General features: G+C 42.8%; 1 protein-coding gene and 1 long non-coding RNA gene across 3 annotated transcripts; one reads left to right on the forward strand and one right to left on the reverse strand.

Moving 5' to 3' along the window:
* The first annotated feature begins 8,802 nt into the window (after nucleotides 1–8,802).
* LOC123451073 (alanine--tRNA ligase-like) lies at nucleotides 8,803–19,254 on the forward strand. 2 transcript variants are annotated; one of them, XM_045128086.1, is made up of 22 exons: nucleotides 8,803–9,180; nucleotides 10,060–10,200; nucleotides 10,359–10,505; nucleotides 10,648–10,800; nucleotides 10,920–11,055; nucleotides 12,218–12,314; nucleotides 13,598–13,718; nucleotides 14,802–14,870; nucleotides 15,365–15,415; nucleotides 15,519–15,617; nucleotides 15,834–15,932; nucleotides 16,134–16,256; nucleotides 16,797–16,946; nucleotides 17,039–17,110; nucleotides 17,187–17,262; nucleotides 17,345–17,487; nucleotides 17,584–17,692; nucleotides 17,773–17,963; nucleotides 18,202–18,315; nucleotides 18,412–18,597; nucleotides 18,752–18,925; nucleotides 19,005–19,254. In XM_045128086.1, exons 1-22 carry the CDS (start codon nucleotides 8,803–8,805, stop codon nucleotides 19,074–19,076), a joined length of 2,901 nt encoding a protein of 966 aa, XP_044984021.1. In that variant the 3' UTR covers nucleotides 19,077–19,254. The 2 variants fall into 2 exon arrangements, with proteins under 2 accessions (XP_044984021.1, XP_044984022.1); XM_045128087.1 differs by having other exon boundaries at nucleotides 18,202–18,291.
* On the reverse strand, nucleotides 17,274–20,158 carry LOC123451074. The gene is made up of 3 exons (XR_006632094.1): nucleotides 19,750–20,158; nucleotides 17,502–17,647; nucleotides 17,274–17,422 (listed from the first exon to the last, which is right to left on the reverse strand). It is a non-coding gene; the product is annotated as an uncharacterized LOC123451074 (long non-coding RNA).
* Nucleotides 20,159–22,352: the final 2,194 nt, after the last annotated feature.

The raw sequence follows: 22,352 nt of genomic DNA on the forward strand, positions 1-22,352 counted from the left end.
CTGCTCTACGCTCAGTCTGACTACATTGTGCACGACCCGATCAGGCTTCGCGTCAAGAACAAATGGGCCAACCCCTCTACTTCCTCTCAGCACATGGATACTGATACAGAGACTGCTGCTGACAGAGGAACCGCCTCTCAGTCCCGCTCGTCTGCCATGCCATCTTGGGCTATCAAACTGCAAGACAAGATGAAGACTCTTTTTTGTATGCAGGCCAAGGGTCAGTACCAGACGCACGTGGCTCAGAAGGAGAGCCGCCAGAGGCATAAGCATGTTCTCAGGACCCTGGATGTGGACATCTCCAGCGGATCAGAGGACGACATCACTCCTGAGGCTACTTGGATGCAGGCTCAAGGATACCAGTGGTCTGACGATGAGGCGGAAGAGGAGGAGCAGACCGATCAGGAGGGGACAGATGAGTCTGCTGATGCTGAAGATGAGGAGTAGCTACCTGTGACATTAGGTGTGCCCCTTTTTGGTGTCTTGTGCCAAAGGGGGAGAGAGTCTAGGATTTGCTTTCATATTCCAACTTTGCGTTGCTTTGCTTTATTTCGTTTGGTTTGCTTCTAGTTTGCTATCTTTTGTGAGACATGAACTTATGTGAGATTTATTTCCATCATATGCTGTGAGTCATATGCCCCGTATTGTCATATATCTCTATCTTTTGTTCTCATATTATTCTCTGTGCAAATCCGGTATTGTCATCAATCCACCAAAAAGGGGGAGATTGTTGGGGCATAGTTTATGCCTAAGTAATTTTTGTGATTGATGACTGTACCGTACAGGACTAACCGTGTGTGTTAAGGTTTCAGATAACACACGTCAACGGCACAAGACGACACGTCTCCTCTCTCCTGGAAGGGAAGCACGACGTTCTCTATGATTCTCTTTATTTGAGTCATAGGAAAGCCGTACTATTAAGAGGGGATCCGTAGTGGAAAGGTTTGGGTGGAATCTATCTTTGCACACGCACACTTCATTCTCCCTTTCCTTTATCTTTGGAGCGGCCCTCGCCACTTTGTTTCTCGCATCTTTGCAAATTGGTCCCCAGCGGTAGTACCGCTGGTTCTAGCGGTAATACCGCTGGACTGCTAGCGGTAGTACCGCTGTAGCCAGCGGTAGTACCGCTAGCTGGCGGTAGTACCGCCCCTGGCCAGCGGTAGTACCGCTCCAGGTGCTTTGTTCCACCTACCTAGCGGTAGTTCGTGGACGGACCTCTTTGCGAAGACTTTCTTTGCGGTAGTAGTGCTTTTGCACTACCAAGGGGCCAGCGGTAGTACCGTTGGTGTCAGCGGTAGTACCGCTGGAGTCCCAGCAGTAGTACCGCCAGGCGGCGGTAGTACCGCCCCTGTTCAGTGGTAGTACCGCTGGAGTGCCAGCGGTAGTACCGCTGGAGCTCGGGCAGAGAGTGGGAAAACGGTTTGATTTCCCCCCCCACTATATAAAGGGTTCTTCTAGCTGAGGAACTCTATCTCTTACCTCTCCAAGCTCCATTGTTGTGCCCCAAGCTCAAAAGTGCCCGATCTCTCTCCCTAGCCAATCAAACTTGTTGATTCTTTAGGGATTGGTTGAGAAGGCCTAGATCCACACTTCCACCAAGAGAAAAGTTGATTCCCCCACCAATCCCTTGCGGATCTTGTTACTCTTGGGTGTTTGAGCATCCTAGACGGTTGAGGTCACCTCGAAGCCATATTCCATTGTGGTGAAGCTTCGTGGTTTAGTTGGGAGCCTCCAAGCTTTGTGTGGAGTTGCCCCAACCTTGTTTGTAAAGGTTCGGTCGCCGCCTTCAAGGGCACCTATAGTGGAACCACGGTACCTTGCATCGTGCGAGGGCGTGAGGAGAATACGGTGGCCCTAGTGGCTTTTTGGGGAGCATTGTGCCTCCACACCGCTCCAACGGAGACGTACTTCCTGTCAAAGGGAAGGAACTTTGGTAACACATCCTCGTCTCCATCGGTTCCACTTGTGGTTATCTCTATCCTTTACTTTGTATTTACTTATGCTTGTGATTATATCTTACTTGTCTTAATAGCTCTCGTTGTTAGCTTCTATAGGGTTCACCTCATTGTCATATTATTTGTGAACCCGTATAGTGTTTACCTTAACTTGCTAAGATTAATTAAAAAGTGGTCGTTGTCTATTCACCCCCCCTTCTAGCCAACCATATCGATCCTTTCAACGACACGTCTCATCGGTATACCTTCGAAGCGTGCACATCGGAGCGGATCGGTTCGTAGCGGACGTCGTGGAAGTCGTGGTCGTCGTGGAAGTAATGGTACTCGGGTCTCGTCGACGGTAGTCGTTCGCTCGTCGTCGGTTCACGGGTCTTCGGCGTCGGGATTCGAACACGTTTCCGAAGAGGTTGTCGAGGACGTCGTTGTACACGCGATCTGACGGTTCCATGAAGGAGGGGATGGTGCACGCGGTGACGACAAACAACGACAGCCGCAACACAACTACAACATCTGCAGCAAGGCAAAGCAGCAACAACATCTGTAATAGCAACAACAAATATCAACGGCGACAGGCACATCTAGGCAAGCAAGCAGAGACAGCAACAACAAACTAGCAGGAGCAACAATAGCATTAACAACAACATCAACATGCAGCTATTCGGCACAGCAACCAACAACACAAGCAGGCAAGCAGGCAACGCCTAGCAACAACAATACTTGGCAAGCAACTAAGCAGCGGCAACAACAGCAAAGCAGCTCGGCAGCAGGGCAACGACACGGGACAACAACTCAACACATCACGCAGCAGCAGCCAGCAACACGCAGGCAGGCAGCAGACCAGCAACACGCAGGCAACCAGCACTCAAATCGGCAGCAACAGGGCGTCGACGGGAGCGAGGACGGCGGCCGGCGGGGAACCTCGCGGGAGGCGGCGTCTAGGGCGGCTGGCAGCACGGCGACCCTAGGCATGCGACGGCGGCAGCAGGGGCACGGTGCACCGGGACGAGGGCGGCAGGGATGGCGAGGCCACGTCGGCAGGGACGGCGAGGAGAGGCGAGGCCGAGGCCATGGCGCGGCGAAGACCGAGGCGAGGGGCTAGGGCGGCATGGGGAGGCGGCCGGCGGCGAGGACTGCAGAGAGGGGCGGCTGCGTGAGCGAAGCTGCCGACGAGCTTCGGTACGGGAGGAGGGGCTCGAGGGGATTGGGCAGGAGAGGGAGAAGGCTGCGCGAGGGGGGCTCTGCGGGAGGAAGAGGGGAATCGGGCGGGAGAGAAGGGGATCACAGGGGAGGAGACGACGGCGCGAGGGGAGGATGAGGTCTCGGGTTCCTGGAGCGACGCTAGGGTTGGGGGGAGGAGGCTTGGGCCTTGGCCGGCTGGGCCTTGGGCAGGCCTCCTCCTGTGTCCCTATTGTTTTCTTCCTCTTTTTTTAAAAGAAAACAACAACACCAAAGGAAATGATTTTTTTAACAAAGATAAAAAAATATTTTTTAAACTCCTTTAAAACAAACCCCACTATAAGAAATAGTTTTTGGCATTTTTTTAAAAGAAATAAAAATGAAACCTTTTCTTAAGAATTAAAATAAAACCCTTTTCACAAAAGAATAAAATTTAAACCACTTTTATGTAAAGACTAAAATAAAGGCTCTTTAAAGGAGAAAAGAAATGAGACTGTTTTAGAAAATAAACAAAGGGAAAAATAAAGGAAACCCAAGGGGTTGCCCCCACATTTAATGAAAGACTCTTTTAAAAGAAGACGAATCTTTTGACCGGGTTAAAGCGGAAACGTTAGCAAAACCACAAAAAGAATAAGAGAGGAAAGAGAAGGTTTTAGGTCCGCGGTGCAACAGGGTTTAGCGATGGCTCTCACGCACCCATTCTCATCACGCCAACAAATGACGTCACACTCACAAAGCACTAACACTCAATAACACGGAGCAACAAACAACACCGACAAAACACAGTTGACATGATGCCACGCATGATGCGATGATGCAAACTAAATGAAGAGGCCACAAAATAAAATAACCACACGACGGAAACGGAAATAAAGGGGAAACTTCTAAAACGTCGGTCTCGGGCTGTCACAACTCGCTACGTACATGCATACATATCCTAATCCATCCATCAGTTGGTCGTATGTAAGCAAATTAGTTAGTACTTCCTCTCTAAACTAATATAAGAGTATTTAGATAATTAAAATAGTGATCTAAATACACTTATATTAATTTACGGAGGGAGTACTCAAAGCCTGCACGTTGACTAGAGTCGGCTTAAGCGCATACCGGCTAATTAGAGATTTCTGGGCAATTAGTGATTAACAAACAGATAAAAAAAAGATGCTAGCCATGCGGAGCTCCTAGTCGGCGCCGTAAGCGCCGGCTAGATTTGACGCCCACCTGCCCAGCAAATTGGACCGGCCCATAAAATGCTTCGACCAATAAACTCGTGCAAAAATATCCAGAAAAACTAGACGTCAGTTCCACTTACGAACAAGCTAACCAATGAAGCTACCGTCGTGAAGTGATTTGTTACTGCCTGAAAACCTAATAACAGGGTCCCAGCGCTATTTGGTAATACATAACCATGTACTGAATAGCTTATTTTTTTGGAAAAAAAATCATGATAATTTTTATGGATAAAAAAACGTGATAAGCTTGAAAGAAGTACATCAAAATTGAAAAATGTTTGTATATTTTAAAAAGCACATCAATTTTGAAAAACAAATCATAGGAATTGAAAAAAAATTGTATATTAAAAAGTTCATCAATTTTTAAAATAGTTCATCGAAATTAAAAAATTGTTCATGACTTTACAAAAAAAGAAAACTACAAATTTTTAAAAATTTCATCAGTTTTGAAAATAGTTTATTGAAATTTAAAAATTGTTCATCACTTTACAAAAAAGGAAAAAAAATTGTAGATTGATCAAATTTTGAATTTTTCTAAAAAAAGTTCACAATTTTTAGCAAAAAGTTCATCAAATTTGAAAAAAAGTTCACTGGTTTTGGAAAAGAGTTCATCAAATTTAAAAAAAATCACAAATTTTAGACAAAAGTTCATCGAGTTCGGAAAAATAAATCATCAAATTTGAAAAAAGTTCAAATTTTTTAAAACAGTTCATCATTTGAAAAAAAAGTTTATAAAATTGGAAAAAATATCAAAATTTGTAAAATATTCATAGACTAATAAAAATGTGGTTGTATTTGAAAAAAATCATTGAACTAGTAAGAAGGAAAAATAAGAAAGAAACCCGAAAACCGAAAACAAAAAAACAGAAAAAAAGAAAAAAAAACAGAAAAACTGAGTATAGAAAGACGAAAGAGAAGATGATAAAAACAAAACCTGCTTGCATTAGCATATCAAGTTCTTGTGACGCAGTGGTTTCCATAGTAGGCTACAAATTGCTACAGCTAGAGCCTTTGTTGCTTTCCTACGCCTCCCTATAAATACCAAGCGCCTTGGCTGTTCTCGGGGTGTCTTGGATTCCATTCGTCTCCTCTCACAATACACACGAATACAGATAGAAAGAAGAAGGAGGAGACGGGCGCCCTACTTGCTGGGGAGTTTGAAGGTGAGATTCATGGCTCTCCTCTAGCCCTTGGTTTTTCCATCGCGGTACAAGCGAGTGAGCTTTCTTCTTCCTCCTTTGTAAAACTATAGCTTTTGATTTGGCCATCGCGGTACAAATCAAGGTGTTGATTTCATCTCTCGAAGTTTTGCCCTTAGTTCGGCCATCGCGGTACAAACCAAGGTGCTTATTCATTTACCCCAAATTCTCATCCTTGATTCGGCCATCGCGGTACGGGTCAAGGTTCTTGTTTCATCAATTCCAAATTTTCGTCTTTGATTCGGCCATCGCGATATAAATCAAGGAGCATGTTGCATCCATCTCAAATTATTGTCTTTGGTTCGACCATCGCGGTACGAGCTAAGAAACATGCATGATTCTTTTACATTTTGCATATACTTCATCCTAATGATCTTCTTCTTGGTTCGGTCCCCTTAATAAAGTACCATTACATTTGAATTGAATCTGAGGACAATGTGATATACAATTTTTTTTCAAAGTGTATGGTGAACAGACTGTGACCCCTCCTCACCGAGCTCATCTTTGAAAATTAGAGCGCCTTCATTCCTGGGAGGCTTATTTCTAACAACTCAATCATTGCCCTTGAATGTATTCACCATATACAGTCAGTCAAGAATAATTCACCAGCTTTATGTGCTTACAATCTTGACTTATCTAAGGCTTATGATCGTGTGGACTGGGAGTTTTTGGAGAAGGATGTGGCTAAATGGGGCTTCTCTAAGCAATGGATTTCTCATGTGATGGCATGTGTCACATCGGTAAAATACTTGGTGAAATTTAATGGGAAATTGTTGGAGCCCTTCTCGCCGTCCAGGGGGCTCCGTCAAGGTGATCCATTGTCCCCTTTCCTTTTCTTATTTATAGCTCATACACTCTCATTGCTAATTACTAAGGCTATGCGGGAAGATGGTCTTAAAGGGGTTACAATAAGTAGACGTGCTCCAGAGATATCCCACCTTCTATTTGCGGACGGTTCTCTCCTATTTTTCCACGCGATAGAGCAGCAGGCAATCTTGGTGAAAGGTTTGTTGAACACGCTTGCAATGGCGACTGGCCAACTGATTAACCCGTCGAAGTGTTCCATCATTTTTTCAGATCATTTTCTACCTAATGTAGTTCAGGAGGTTAAAAGAGTTTTGGAGATTACTCAGGAGGTTTTTGAACCCAAATATTTGGGCTTGCCGGTCCCTGAGGGAAGGATGCATAAAGGGAAGTTTGAAATTGCCCAGGAACGTTTGAGGAAGATTCTCGTTGACTGGGGTGAGCAATATGTGTCATCTGGGAATAAGGAGATTCTTATAAAGTTGGTTCTCAGGCCATTCCAGCATATGTTATGAGTGTCTTTAAACTCCCGGCCTCGGTTTGTGATGAGCTAACACGTATGATGCGTCAGTACTGGTGGGGAGTTGAGGATGAGAAGAACACAATGGTCTGGATGAGCTGGGACAAATTGAGGCTTCCCAAACCTATGGGGATAATGGGTTTTAGGGACATGTGGTACTTTAACCAGGCCTTGTTAGCTAAACAAGCCCAGAGGCTCCTGGACATGTCGGAGAGCTTGTGTGCGCGACTTCTGAAAGCAAAATATTACCCTTCTAGTCAGTTGTTAGATACAGTCTTCTCGAGCAATGATTCTGAGGTTCGGAAGGGTATTTTGCATGGTCTTGAACTGGTTAAGAAAGATGACATTTGGCGAGTAGGGAACGGTACATGAATCCACACATGGAGGGAGCCTTGGATCCCGCGGCCCCACTTCTTCCGCCCAATTACTCCTAAAGGAAATTGTCGCTTTAACCGGGTGTCTGATTTCTTGAATGATAATGGTGCTTGGAGAGGTGATCGACTGAATGAGTTCTTTTAGCCTATGGATGTTGAACATATTTTGAAAATTAGAACTTCACTGCGCGAGAGGTGTAATTTTCTGTCTTGGTTTCCGAAGAAGTATGGTATGTTTACAATGAGAAGCGCTTATAAGCTAGCTACATATGATTACAATGCTACCTTCGCCAATAGTGCTTCTAGTACTAATCCAGACGGGAATCGAACCTTATGGAATCGTGTCTAAAAATCCGTGGTTCCTCAAAAGATGAAAATTACTGCATGGAGATGCGCGATGAGGACTATGGCAACACAACAATGTAAGAGACAAACACTTGAATCCTGTGGGTGAACATGCGGCGAAGATGGTCAATTCCAGAAGACGACATACTCATTTCTGATGGGAAGGAGTGGTTCATGACCTTGCTGTCCAAGTGTTCTAATGATATCCGTGATATGCTAATCATGTTAATTTTGCGTATTTGGCAAACACGAAATGATATGACCCATGAGAAGGATGCTCCCCCCTTCTTGTCACCGTCGAGTACCTGGATAGCTATTACAAGTCAATTAAGCTCGCTGGACGCTTCTCAACGGAAGAAATTCTGAAGGGGAAGATGCCCTCTTCGGCCGTCGCTATGCCAACTCAGGTTGTCCATACCGTCGCAGTCCCTTGGCCAGCCCCGGCGTCGGGCAAGCTGGCCCTTTTGGTCGGTGGCTCATTCCTAAAGGAGGATGGCTCGGCTGCCGCTGGTATGGTTCTCAGGAATGAGAAGGGGAAGATTCTCATGGCAGCTTATGGATACATCTTCCATTGCAACGATCAGCTGGAAGCTGAACTGCATGCGATCATGCTAGGTATAGCATTATCAATACACCATTTTAATCTTCTGGTGGTGGTGCAATCGGATTCTTCTGAAGCTCTATCCAGTTTAATAAGTGGGGCGCTCCTTCGCTCGGCGTATGGTCAGATAGTCTTGGAGATCAAGGCTTTACTAGGTACTAGGGAGTTTTTTCCTCAGAAAGTTAGCCGGTGTCAAAATAGAGTTGCCGATCGGTTGACAAAGTATAGCCGATTTGAACGAGCTACAACTGCATGGCTAGGCTCGATTCCACCATGTGTTAAGGACTTGTGGCCTCTCGACTGTAACTCTATGATTATAAAATAAAACTTCATTTACCCCGGAAAAAAAAAGCATGGAAGCGTCTAGATTATTCGCGATGTCGTCATGCTTGTGCTCACAAGAGGCTTGGTGATGAGGAGTCGCAGGCGCCACGCTTAGTAATAACAAATTTGTTTCGAACATAGTCTCTTCTATATGTTGCACGTACTTGCCCTGACAGCGTGTCACCAGGCCAAACACCAGGGTTTTGCCCGCCGCCATCCACCGCTCCTCCTTCCAAGCATCTACGGTCGCCGCGGCCACCGTCGGCCTTCCGATGGAGGAGCCGCCGAAGTGGCCGGCCGCCCTGGTCCGGCAGGTTTTCATCGACTTCTTCACGTCCAAGTCGCACACGCCATGGCCGTCCAGCCCCGTGGTGCCCCACAAAGACCCCACGCTCCTCTTCACCAACGCCGGGATGAACGGGTTCAAGCCGATATTCCTCGGCCTCGCCGCCCCGGACTCGCCGCTTGGCCGCCTGCGCCGCGCCTGCAACACCCAGAAGTGCATCCGCGCCGGCGGCAAGCACAACGACCTCGACGACGTGGGCAAGGACACCTACCACCACACCTTTTTCGAGATGCTCGGCAGCTGGTCCTTCGGGGACTACTTCAAGGAGGAGGCCATCTCGTATGCGTGGGAGCTCCTCACCCAGGTACCGGATTCTTGCCTTCTGCCCCTTCTCAAGTTTGGATTGTTTGTTTGTACTATACACTACTGTATTTCTACATCAGATTATGGATCGGTAAAAATTAACTGAAAGTTGGGTGATTGGCAAAATAAATAATGAAAATTAGGTCCACTTTAGTGGTTTCAAACTTTCAATGGTGAGTGAAAGTTTGTGTTTTGGGGATGATGTAATAGACATTAAGCACGAAACCATGACGAGGGTCTGTGACTTATATATGGGTGATCTTGTAATTTTCATTTAATGACTGGATTGATGGATTATTTAAAATTGTGAAAAATTAGCAATGTATTTTGATTTGTGTGCCTGTTTGGAGTAGGTTTGTTTGTTTAGCGATGACTTTGTGCAGCCATCCATAATTTAGTTTAGTACGACAAACTGTTATTGTTGTGACTTAATAATGTTCAAATGTACTGTATAGCACTTAAATTTCTATTCATGCCATAGTGAAAAGCACCCTGCAATTTTTTTTTGCTAAAGCCCCGCCCATGTATATATTTCTATTCAAAACTAAGCTCTTTACCGTTTGGCTGGAGTTAATAACTAATCGTTGTTTTGTACAATAAGTTCGATCACTTTAGTGATATATTCCTTGACTCTGGCCTTCTGACTTCCCATCTAAGATGTAAAGGCACTACGTGCAGAGCGAATCTTGTTATGGTGATCTGGTCAGAGACATGTATGTTGCCTACTTTTTTTATGTAGGGTCTCTGGATATAAATATATCTGAACAAGCAAAAATAAGAAAATGATGTGAAAAGCTATAGATGTGCAAATTTCCCACTTGAGTTTAAATATTGGCCATCTTCTTACTACCTACTGGTTGCTAATATTTCATATGTGCAGGTCTACAAATTGCCCACTGATAGAATCTATGCAACATACTTTGGTGGCGATGAGAAATCTGGTGTGGCTCCCGATACCGAGTCGAAAAACATATGGTTGAAGTATCTACCGAATGAAAGAGTTCTGCCTTTCGGTTGCAAGGTATTCTGAATGTGCTTGGTTTGTTGGTCGAGCTCCTGGCTGTTTTGGGCATTATGTTGTACTGTTTCAGTTTCTTCGTTTCTGTAATTCTGTTGGACCTATACTATCGTCTAAATGCTACTATTAAAGAACAGTATTATAATGTATTCTTTGAGCAGGATAACTTTTGGGAGATGGGCGACACAGGTCCTTGTGGGCCATGCTCAGAGATTCATTTTGATCGTATTGGCAACCGTGACGCAGCTTCATTAGTGAATAATGATGACCCTACTTGTATTGAGATCTGGAATCTTGTGTTTATTCAGGTTAACATGCTATTCTTTAGAAAATTATTCTTTGTAGATTGTTGAGCTTTAATCTCAATACACCTTCAGTTACTCTGTTTTATGTGTACACGGCTATTTGCTTTTAATCTGTTTTATGCACTGACATTTGGTTAATACCCAGTTCAACAGGGAATCAGACGGTACTTTGAGTTCCTTGCCAGCAAAACATGTTGACACTGGAATGGGCTTCGAGCGTTTGACTTCTATCCTTCAGAATAAAATGAGCAATTACGATACAGATGTGTTCATGCCATTATTTGATGCCATCCACAAGGTATTTTGTCCAGATGCACACTTGCAGCTTCTTTGTGTTTGTGAGTTGCGACTACAGTAATATTTTTTTCCTAAAGTAAATGATATTAAATGTTAATTTGATATGCATTCTGAATGCAGCTGACAGGCGTTGGAATTCAACCATACTCTGGTAAAGTAGGATCCGATGATGTTGGGAAAGTTGATATGGCATATAGGGTTGTTGCAGATCACATAAGAACCCTTTCTTTTGCTATTGCTGATGGTTCTCAACCTGGTGAGTTCATACTGTTTTGGTTGGGGATACATGATTTAAAATGATCACCATTCATTTATATGGTTTAGTTGTGTACACAGATGGACTAATAATAATACACCTAAATGCCTTGTTAAGTTGCGTGCTGCATTGCATATTTGCATCCTTCCCTTCACAATAGGATGTTTAAGTAGATCTATCTTATATTTGTCCACAAGTGAGATGGATAAGCTTGGGCGCTTGTATTATTGGTATTTTTATTCGAGATATGAATGTAGCAATAGCATTGGAATAAAATTAAGTGTATGGACATAAAGTCACAATAGTTCGACATTTCCTATTTTGAAGAATCTGAATGAAAAAGATAGATCATTGTACTGCCCATTGTCAGCCAAAATGACTAGCCACACTACGGGAGGCTAGATTTTTGAACCTGACTGATTAATTTCAGTTTGGGTGTCCAAGTGTCAAATCACTAGTTTGGAGACCTGAGTTGCATTTCCTATTTTAGGAAGAAACATTAACGTCCTTCTTGTAAGTATGAAGTCATACTTGCTAAAAAAATTTAGGCTTAGTACATTGCGAGCCAAAATTTATAAATTTCAGATGGCCCTGTAATTTGTTATACTTCTTGCCACATGAATTTGTGTGTGAAATACCAAATTAAACCTTATTTCCACTGTCTTCTGCACCGACGGAAGTGCTGGTAGGTAGGGTGTTGCAATTAAGAGATGGGTACTTGTTCGAATAAATATGGCAAGGATATTTTGAAATTTTTGGGGCAGATCGGGATGTGAGACAATATTAATTAGTAATCTAGAATTACATATAATATGAAGCAAGCAGTTAATTATTTGCTTGCTTGTGGTGTAAGCAGTAGAAATTACCAATGCAAAATGACATGATATGGTATGTTGCAGTTACATAATATATCGTCAATGAAGGTTCAGAACAACTGCAGAAAATATGTTATTGACTCCATTCAGTTTAATGAGATTGTTTTCGGTGGATCCACCATCTTGGACAACCTATCTAGTGTATATGGCATATAACTGAATGTTTTGTTGCAACTACTGAGCTATTGTATTTTTCCTGTATTTTCATTACAATGTTTCAGGACTTTGTTTTGCGTTATGCAATAATGTTTCACTGTTCTAACTTCTAATTTGAGTTTTTTCTGTAGGAAATGAGGGAAGAGAGTATGTTCTAAGGCGTATACTTAGACGTGCTGTTCACTTTGGTCATAAAAAATTGATGGCAAAGAAAGGATTTTTTAGCTCGTAAGAACTGTAACCTGCATCTGTTTTATTCTATACGTTTTCCTTATTGATATATTTGCATAGCTTACTCGGAATGCTGAAGTGTAATGTAAGGCTTATGAGAATGACTGTAGATGTCCAGAATTTTGCTCTAGCCGGACGGCAGCCTGAATGTTCTGCTTTGATAGTGAAATGGGGAACATTCACCCACGCCAGTTGATCGTAATTGCAAGTCACACCCTATTTTGTACTCCCTCCGTTCCTAAATATAAGTCTTTTAAGATATTTCACTAGGAGTCTACATACAGAGCAAAATGAGTGAATCTACACTCTAAAGTGCGTCTATATACATCCGTATGTAGTCCACTAATGAAACCTCTTTAAAGATTTATATTTAGAAACGGAGGGAGTAAAAATTAACTACATTATAGACATGAATATCCAAAGTACAGTAATATGAGGTGGGCACATAGAAGTAACATCTGGTGATCGTAAAATGGTCGATCTGCACATTCTCTTAAATAAGCTAACTCCATAATTACTACTGTAATTAGCTGTATTAGAACATGCTTCCTGAAGAGAGACACGGTACTAGGCAGGATTCCTGGCTGCAGCTGATTTTGTTGATGGATTGTTGGGTACTGGCTACTGGGAGAACAAACTCCAGCACAGAATTTGTTGAAATTTGAACTTAAATCGTGAAAACAGCGCTAGGCAGGAGTAAATCTGAAATTTTGCATTTCATCCATAAAATTTTGTTCAAGGAATAAATTGGTTGGTGAGGATTTGTTGCAAATTTGGAACTTGAAATCTTGGTACAACCCTTTAAGTGGTGATATGTGTCAGGACTGAGCACAATGCACCATAATAGAAGTATATGTTCTATTTATTGAATATTTCTAGTAGGTTCAAATGTTAATTCTGGGTCATTAGTACTGTTTGAGCTAACAAGTACATGTGTCCTTTATGACACTTATATAGGGAAAAAACCTGGGCATGTGGTTAGTATAAAGGAAACCTTAACTAGCATGTGGTCAGTTTCTTGTTTTGAAAGGAATCTATAGGAAATCTGAACTATCATCTGTCCAATTTTTGTGTGGTACTTTGATGGTTAGCGGATTGATATTGGACAAGAAAGTATTGGGCTCTGCCCTTTTAAACATGATTTTTTGTTTTGTTTTTACTTCTGCATCAAATTTTTAAGTTATTTCTGATTCTCTCTCCATATTTGGCATCCCTCTCTCATCATTTTTGTTCTCAAAGATTCATTTGATTTACCATTACTTTGTATCTTGCTTGTACAGCCTTGTAGATGTTTTTGTCCAATTGATGGGTGACGTGTTTCCTGAGCTGAAGGACAATGAAAAGAAGATTAAAGATATCATTACAGACGAAGAGGCAAGCTTTGAGAACACTCTAGTGAAGGTAATGTTGGTTGCCAGGAGTATTTGCATAACAGTAACATCAATTTGGCCCAAGTGAAGTTTGTTGAAGTAATTTCATTGTAATCAACTCCGAGTGTTTGCACACTCTTAGGCAGTGTTTTCATACCTTATCTTTTCTGTAAAGCGTTTTTATCCTTCTGAACATGTGCTAGTCTCAAAGTAGTTTAGCTAGGTTGTCATCAGATAACCCTTAAATTTTTGTTGTTCCGGAGACTCTGAGCCAGTTTATACCTTGTATCTTCTGTGCCACTGTTTTGCTCGTGTGATACCGCTAAAGGATTTATATGTATTAGAGAGTGGTTTTTGTGCACCCACACACATTGCACCCCAGGTGCACCCATGATAAAAAACTTGTCAAAACATTTAAAAAATTTCTGAAACTTTGTGGATGTGATTATGACCAAATGTTTCAGGTGCTTGCAAAATTTAGTGGCGAAATAATATCTGAGGAAATCTGTATAAAAAAAACAAAGTTTGTGCTGAAAACATGTGAACAGTAACGTGGGTGCAGAACATCATTTGTATTTCGTTTTGTATGGAGATCATTTGATGTTTTTGGGTGACCAAACTTTGCAAGATCCTAAAACATTTGCTCACTATCACATCCACCAAGTTTCAGATTTTTTTTTCGAAATTACTGCTCACTATCTGGGTACACCGAAGGTGGGTGCAGCCACTACTTTCCCTTTCGTGTTGTGGCGAGTAACCAGCTAGTGTCTTGTTTTGTGGCAACACATTAACAAACATATCCAGGGTGATAGTTTCAATATTGGTTTACAGCAGTTAGTTCAATCACAATAATTAGCATACATGATAAATGGTCTCACCTTTTCTATGAAATGATCATCAGTGGTGCAATTTATGTTTATCATCCTTATATATATTAATGGTAGTTCCTACTAGGCGCCTTGCCATCGTGTTTCATATATGGAAACAGAGACTAAGAAAGCCTACAGTTGAAGTTTATCTGACTGTTCTTTTCTTAGAACCATCATAATATATATTTTCCTTTCTTGTGGCTGTTCAGCCAGTTAACTGAATGTGCTGTTGATGTAATTTTCAGGGATATGAGAGATTTAAGAAAGCTGCAGATGCTGTCAAGGAGAATGGCGGGGCAGTACTTAGTGGCGAGGCAAGTGCTTTGATTTTAAATTACCACCGTGTTACTTGATTTATTTTGTTTTCACTGGAAGATGTTTGCACCCAAGCAGACATAGTTTGTTTGTTGTCTGAGCATGTGTTGTGACTTTCTGATTAGTTGTTGCATCTAGAATTTGTATGAAAAATATGCACCATATTTTAGATTAGTGCTTTGTCAGGGTCAGGCACAGAGTTAGTTTATCTGTGCCCCTTGGGTATGTAGCCTCCTTTCTAATTTCTATTCATTCGTTCGTATTCGAGAACATGTCAAAACTGAGGATTCCACTACTTGGTAAACTTGATCGTATTTTCTACATTAATGTGGAATAATTCTTTTCCTCGTCCTTATTTTAAGAATGGTAGTTCACTGCATAGAAACATTTCTCTTAGATTGTACTTCGGCCATGTTTACCAATGTTCGGTTACATTCTGCTGATGTTTATATTGATATCTTTCATGCATTTCAGCCGTTATTTGTACTTTCAGGATGCATTTGTTCTGTGGGACACCTATGGTTATCCAATTGATTTGACCGAGGTTTGTTCTTCATATTTTCATCAGTATACTTTTCATGTTTATGCTGTTGTTAAAGTTTTTATTGTCTTTTGTTCTGGTAACATTCTTGTTTCTTATCTCATAGGTCATGGCAGTTGACTTCGGGCTCGCTGTTGACATGGAGGGTTTTAATGTTTGCATGGAAGAAGCAAGGCAAAAGGCTCGGAATGCTCGCTACAAGGTTGTATTTATTTCTCTTTAAACATAAAACTTAATCCTTCACTTGTGGTCTTTTATGCTATCCAAGTATTATTCCTGCTCTTTATTATTTAATAATGTTGTACTTAACTAAACTTAGCATCTCTGGTATGCTACTGAGGCTCAATTGATTGGGCAACTTTTGTCTGTTATGGTTTAAATCATACTTACTTTTGATTTTGTTATGTATGTTTTCTTGCAGGCTGGTGGCAAATCTATTGTCCTGGATGCTAATGCTACATCGCAGCTGCGCAATCATGGGATTGCCAGCACAAATGATAGCCCGAAATTCCAACACGAGGTTAGACTATGAGTTAGATTATCTTGTTGTGGTTTGTCTATTAGCTACAGTTCCTTCCAATATTGAGTGCCTGTTTGGGATTACTTTCAACCAGTGAATCTACCTGGCTTCCAGCTTTTGATTGTTTTTGCACTGTTCATATTTCACACTATGGTCGAACACTTATATATAATGGCCGATATACCTAAAAACATTTTGCAGGTACATAGCACTGTGGTGAAAGCTATCTATACTGGCTCAGAGTTCACAGCCACTGCATCTGGTGATGAAGATTTTGGTCTTGTTTTGGAAAGCACGAGCTTCTATGCGGAACAGGGTGGTCAGGTACAACTTCACTTTTGACAGTTTCATGTTGGTCAGTTGAATGAAAATGTCAAGTGCAATCACCTCTCAAGTTGCAATCATGCAATGAATTATCAGCTTACCTACTGAATAAGCATGAGGTTCTGTTTTCTTATGTAATTGCCATGTGGGGCCGTTACTACATGAAGAAACCCCAGCTGACATCAGCTCACACGACGGATATTTTCTATAGTAACTATTGAGCTGATGTCTGATGGGGTGTCCTCCTGTAGCAATGGCCCCACATGACAGTAATTTTGTTAAATTTAACAGAATTATGTTGGTTGATTCATTAGTAAAGTGGACACATGATTTCTGTTTTGAAAGTTATTCTTTGATTGTAACCAGAACAAAAAATGATTAGTGCACCCTGAAGAGTGATACCTCCCGTTGGTTGTATACTTGTATAGTATAAACTTTTTCTCATTTTAATGAATGATACGCAGCCATCCTGCATGTTCTAGAGTTGCGCCATGCATTGCATGATTTCTTTTGACACGCGATATGATATTTCTGGATTAGATCTATGACATTGGGAGTATCGAGGGGCCATCTGGATCTTTCACTGTGAACAATGTCCAAGTGTTTGCTGGCTATGTCCTGCATATCTGTTCATTTCTGGAAGGGCCTGACTCCAAGGCATTGTCTGTTGGGGATGAAGTGAAATGCAAGGTAACATTCTCTACTGATTAGTTCTTTACACCGAATCAGCTAACTGTGAAAATTGCTAAATTACATTGCGATACTTCTATTACTCTTGGTAGGTTGATTACGCACGGCGTGCTCTCATTGCTTCAAACCACACATGTACCCATATGCTCAACTTTGCTCTAAGGGTATGTTTTCAAGCCTCTCAATTTTACAGGGAGTTGCTTTTTTGCACTCATGATGGTTTAACTGTTCTAAGTGTAGGAAGTACTTGGTGACCATGTTGACCAGAAAGGTTCCATTGTTCTTCCAGAGAAGCTGAGATTTGATTTCTCCCATGGTACGCTGTGATTCCTTTTACATTGCATCCGCATGATGTTTTTTCTAAGCTTGTCAACTCAATTGTTAGTACATAATAACAGGGAAACCTGTTCAGCCCGAAGATTTGAGAAGAATTGAGGATATAGTGAAGCAGCAAATAAAGGAAGGGTTGGAGGTATCTGCACAAGAAATAAAATTAGCTGACGCAAAGCGCATAAATGGCCTGCGAGCGGTGTTTGGTGAAGTGCGCCCTCTTACCCATCTTGACGTATCGTGTTCTCATATCTCGTTTGCCTGCCCTGCTGTTTCGTGTAATTCGCTTTGCGTATTGACTTTGTAGATCTACCCTGATCCTGTAAGAGTTGTATCGATTGGTCCCAAAGTGGGAGATCTGCTTGCAAACCCTGAAAGCAAAAAATGGTCATCCATATCAACTGAGCTGTGTGGAGGTATATTTATTTACTACTCTGTTCTATGCAATTCTACATTAATTGGTGTATTTATGCAATCTAAAGTTGATGTATATCAGGTACACACATTTCGAACACCAGAGACGCTGCGGAATTTGCCCTCATATCTGAAGAGGGTATCGCAAAAGGTGTTCGGAGGATAACGGCTGTTACTGCTGAGTGTGCCTCCCAGGCTATCAAGTTGGCACAATCTATTGAAGCTGATATCAATGAAGCATCTAAGCTACTGGACGGAGCGACACTGGAAAAGGTACTAAGCTTTTTTCCTTTTGTGCTTGTGTCTCTTCAGTATGAGCTATATATATGGTTGTGATACTCTGATAAATTGGATACTATTAAAAGCTTTTGGTATTTTTGTTTGTTTTCTTATAAAAAATAGTATGTCCTTGGCCTTCATATAAATAGATGATGTCAATTTTACTTTGTAGCCATTTTCTGTTCGTCTGCTTTGTATTAGATCGTATCTAAGAATGATGTTTCTTTACCAGAAAATTGGGTCCATCAAGAACACATTGGATGCAGCTGCTATCCCAGCTGCGAGAAAAGCTGATCTAAGAGGCAATGTCTCAAAGTTGGAGGTCTGTAAGTGTTTCAGTTCATTTGTCACATCCTTTCAAGGAGAAAGTATTTATGATATTTGGTATTCTATTAGTAGTTTAATTAAAAGCTGCTGATTATAGCTGCGTTGGGTATATCAGGATCAACTTAGGAAGGCAAAGAAGAAAATGGGTGAAGAAAATATGCAAAACGCTGTCAAGACCGCCATGAATGCCGCAGAAGCGGCTTTTTTGGAAGGAAAACCCTTCTGTGTTACTCGTGTCGATGTGGGTCTTGATAGCACTGCTGTCCGTGAAGCAGTTGTCAAAGCCATGAACCGTTTCAAGGTCGGTACTCCGATCCATTTCTGTCTAGTAGTTTTACCCATCATTCATCCAAAAATGACAATATATTCAGCATAATTTCCAACTTACTCGAACAATTTAATTGTGTGCCTATTAAAACATTAAATTTGCATTCCTTGTGTCAAAACTTTTCCAGAGTCTGCCGGTGATGGTATTCAGCACAGACGAGGCATCAAACAAGGCTGTTGTTTATGCCGCTGTACCCCCCGACGCACCCAATGGCTTCAAGGTGTTGGATTGGCTTATACCTTCAATCACACCACTCAAGTGGAGAGGAGGTGGCGGCAAGAATGGTCTTGCCCAGGGCCAGGTGAGGCATTGTTTAATCTTTATCAAGAGAAGTCTCTTTGGTCAAACTCTACTAATCATCTGTGAATTCTACAATGTAGGGAAGTGATGCTTCTCGGGTCAAGGAAGCCATGGAGCTTGCAACCCAGATAGCTTCAATGAAGCTGAGCTGATTTGTTGAGACTGGCCTCTGAAGTCTGTTTCGACAGTACATATGTAAATGTGTTAGTACTTAGTACAGTTTGGTTTATTAAAATGATAATCATGTAATTGGTGACATCATTTGGTAGGAATTACACTATATCTATGAACTCCTTTTTTTTACTAATTCTAAATGGACTATGATCATTTTCTATGCGGCGCCAAGATCCCACGTAAAATCGAAATCCTAGCAGTCCAAGCATTGTAGCAAAAATACCTTGTGCAACAAAATTTATAAGCTTCCAAGATCATTCCATCCTTTTTTCACGTGTGTCAAACTTTGAAAGAGACAACACAGCATTTTAGACATCACAAGCAGTAAAAATTTGTGTGCAGTAAATGCCCAATGATGGCAACGGGGACGAAACCCATCGTGTTTTATTTGTTTGAACTCATCCCCACGAGAAAATCGCAAGCCCGTCTTCGTCCCCGTCACCATGAGCGGTGCTAGTTTTTTTGCCCGTCCTAAAATCCCATCGGGTTTTCTAAACCCACATGAAATCCACGAAAAAAATCCACATATTTAAGCAAACATATTAGCAACACGGAATAGCATTTCAGCATAAAAAAGAGCAAATTTCAGCAGCATAATTTGAGAAAATTTCAGCACAATATAATAGGTGGCTGAGTGCCCCTGTCGCTGACCTTGCCGCAAAACCATACGGGGCTGACTCCTCTCCCGGCACGCGACCATGGAGAAGGAGCCAACCTCCATTGCTCCACGCCCTTAAAGACGACGCAGATTGGGAAGCACACTCATGTGTGGCATGACTGGAGGCGATGACGCCGACGGCCTTGGTGATGCGGGTGAGCGTGCAGGAGGTGTCGAGGATGAGCACCAAGGGGCGTCAGAGCCGCCCCGGCGTCCATGACGGCGCCGTGCGCCGGCAACAGTGGCGGCTAGGGTTAGCCACGGGCGCACTAGGAGGAGGCGAGCGTCGAATCCAGTTGGTGGAGGAGATAGGCCGGATCGAGGAGAAGACGAGGGAGTGTTGGACGGCGTCGGAAATAGCCGACAACGGTTGGAATCGGCCAGCGGCCGAGAGGTGGAGAGAGGATAGAGACAGAGGGAGCGCGAAAGAAGTCCACATACCCCCTCGGGTTTCAGGAACCGGCTACTTAACCCCCTCAACTCCAAAACCAGGTATATCACCCTCTAAACTTTACAAAACCATTCAAAACACTCGCTAAGAAATTTAGAAGTGGTTTTGAGAGTGGTTTTGTCCACGTGGTTGGCCTAGGTTGCCGCCGTTGTTTTGGGTTGTTTTACCTCGCCGTCTGTATCCTCACCGTCACCTGATGTTGCAACTTGCACTTCCTCGAGAGTCCAGACCTGATCAGACTAAGTTACATTGGGTCGCATCCATGCTGCCGCACAAAGACACCATATCCGTCTTCACATTGTTGGGCAAGCTCCACACAACTAAGTGAGTCCACTAACAGCCTGACACACGACGACGACGGCGGCGGCGGCAAAGTACGCTGACGATTCCGCTTCATATGTGCCTAGTTTGATCTATCCATGATCAGCTAGCAACACATGGGTACATAGGAGCAGGCGCCACAGCCCGCTTATCGGTCTTTGCCACTGGCTGGAAAGCAATGGATCTATAGCTCCTGTGTGACACATTTCATGTGAATTGGAAGGAGTACGACGTACTTGTCATAAATAGCTCGTGTGCGCCGTCTTACATGGCGTTAATAGCCCCAATACGACCAGGTGGTTAAACACGGTTCCGGTCGTCAACGGACTACGGTTAAGGTAAAAACAGGGGGTCAAACTAATCAGTGCGTCTGGAGGTGGGTCCCACTTGGCAGTGCATCGATCCCCACCGGACTGAACGCGTGCTTCTCCCCGCTTCTCTATGCTGATGCTCTCTTCTTCGTTCTCGTCGGCGACGACAGCGGAGCTTTCGTTCACGGCCGCAGCTGTCCATTTGGTGTGTATTCGGCACCACTCCCCTCCGTCTTGAGTTAAATCTGACCAAGTGGGCCTCTATTTTCCCCCGTCTTCCACGGAATCCAGATTGTGGAGGTGGGTGGGACTAGGGAGCGGCGGCGGGGTGGTGGGGCGGCGTTGGGCTGAACGAGATGGAGCCACGAGAGACAACGTCGACCAGTTAATCACCTTGTCCAACCTCTTCAACCCTGCGATGTGTGCCTCGTCTGCTTTCGCTGCCTCACAGTGCTCGCCATTGATAAACATGGGCAATGTTGCTCGGACCTTCGAATTCAGTGTTGAATTCTTACCATCTAAAGCAAAGCTAGTTGATGGTAGCATGCGAGACATAGAGAGAGATACAATTGTGAAATGGGAGGTTGAATTTGAAGAGATTTATCCACAGGAAATGCAGAGCATGGAAATGAGGGCCGTGAGGAATGTTGTGGAGAAAATTGGGGAAGGCATTTTTTGGGGTCCAGAGCAAGAGGCATCATTGTTACGGTTTCATAATTGGAAGGGTGAGTATGTGAGAATTGAGAATGGTGAAGAGATGGTTGATGAAATCGATCGACAAGACGGCTGGGCAAGCAAACAAACTAGCTTTCATGCTGAGCTCGTTGATCTGAAATCAGATTCTAAGGTTGGATATGTGCCCTCAAAGTTGGCTTCGCAGATGGTAGATGATGATTGGACTTCACAAAGACAGATAACACCCATGTGTATGGGTGAAGTGACTGTGATACAAGGGGCTGATCAAGATGCAGAGGAGGGTTGTGATGGTGCTGCAAGGGTTGTTTGTGTTGATTGGTATTCAGTACAACTAGAAGACACTACTGATTTGGTAGTTGCACCAATGGCTGACACTGGGATGGCCAAAAAAATTGGCATTCCAGTAGATCCAGTAGATGATCAAGATGCGGAAGAGAGGGGTGAATCGAGTTTTCCTAATGATGCTAACATAGATGCTTGTGAAGATGTGGATGGACAACTCATGAAAGATGATGTAGATGATGCACATAATGATGAGCTTGTAAGTGTGTATGACAAAGGAAATCATGTTGTTGAAGTAGGCAAGTTATTCCCAAGCATGAAGGAGTTTAGGATGTGCTTTAATACTTATGCAGTCAAACATGAGTTTGATGCCAAGACTATGTGGACTGGTAGAAAGAAATTTTATGCAAGGTGCAAAGGTTTTGATGGAAGCGTCAGACCCTGCACGTGGTACATATCTTCTTGAATTCAACCTGATGGAAGTACCATCAGGGTTAATCAAATCCCAAATCCACATACTTGTATTACAAGTTCA

The sequence above is a fragment of the Hordeum vulgare genome, chromosome 4H (genome assembly GCF_904849725.1).
Source record: "Hordeum vulgare subsp. vulgare chromosome 4H, MorexV3_pseudomolecules_assembly, whole genome shotgun sequence".
Lineage (NCBI taxonomy): Eukaryota > Viridiplantae > Streptophyta > Magnoliopsida > Poales > Poaceae > Hordeum > Hordeum vulgare.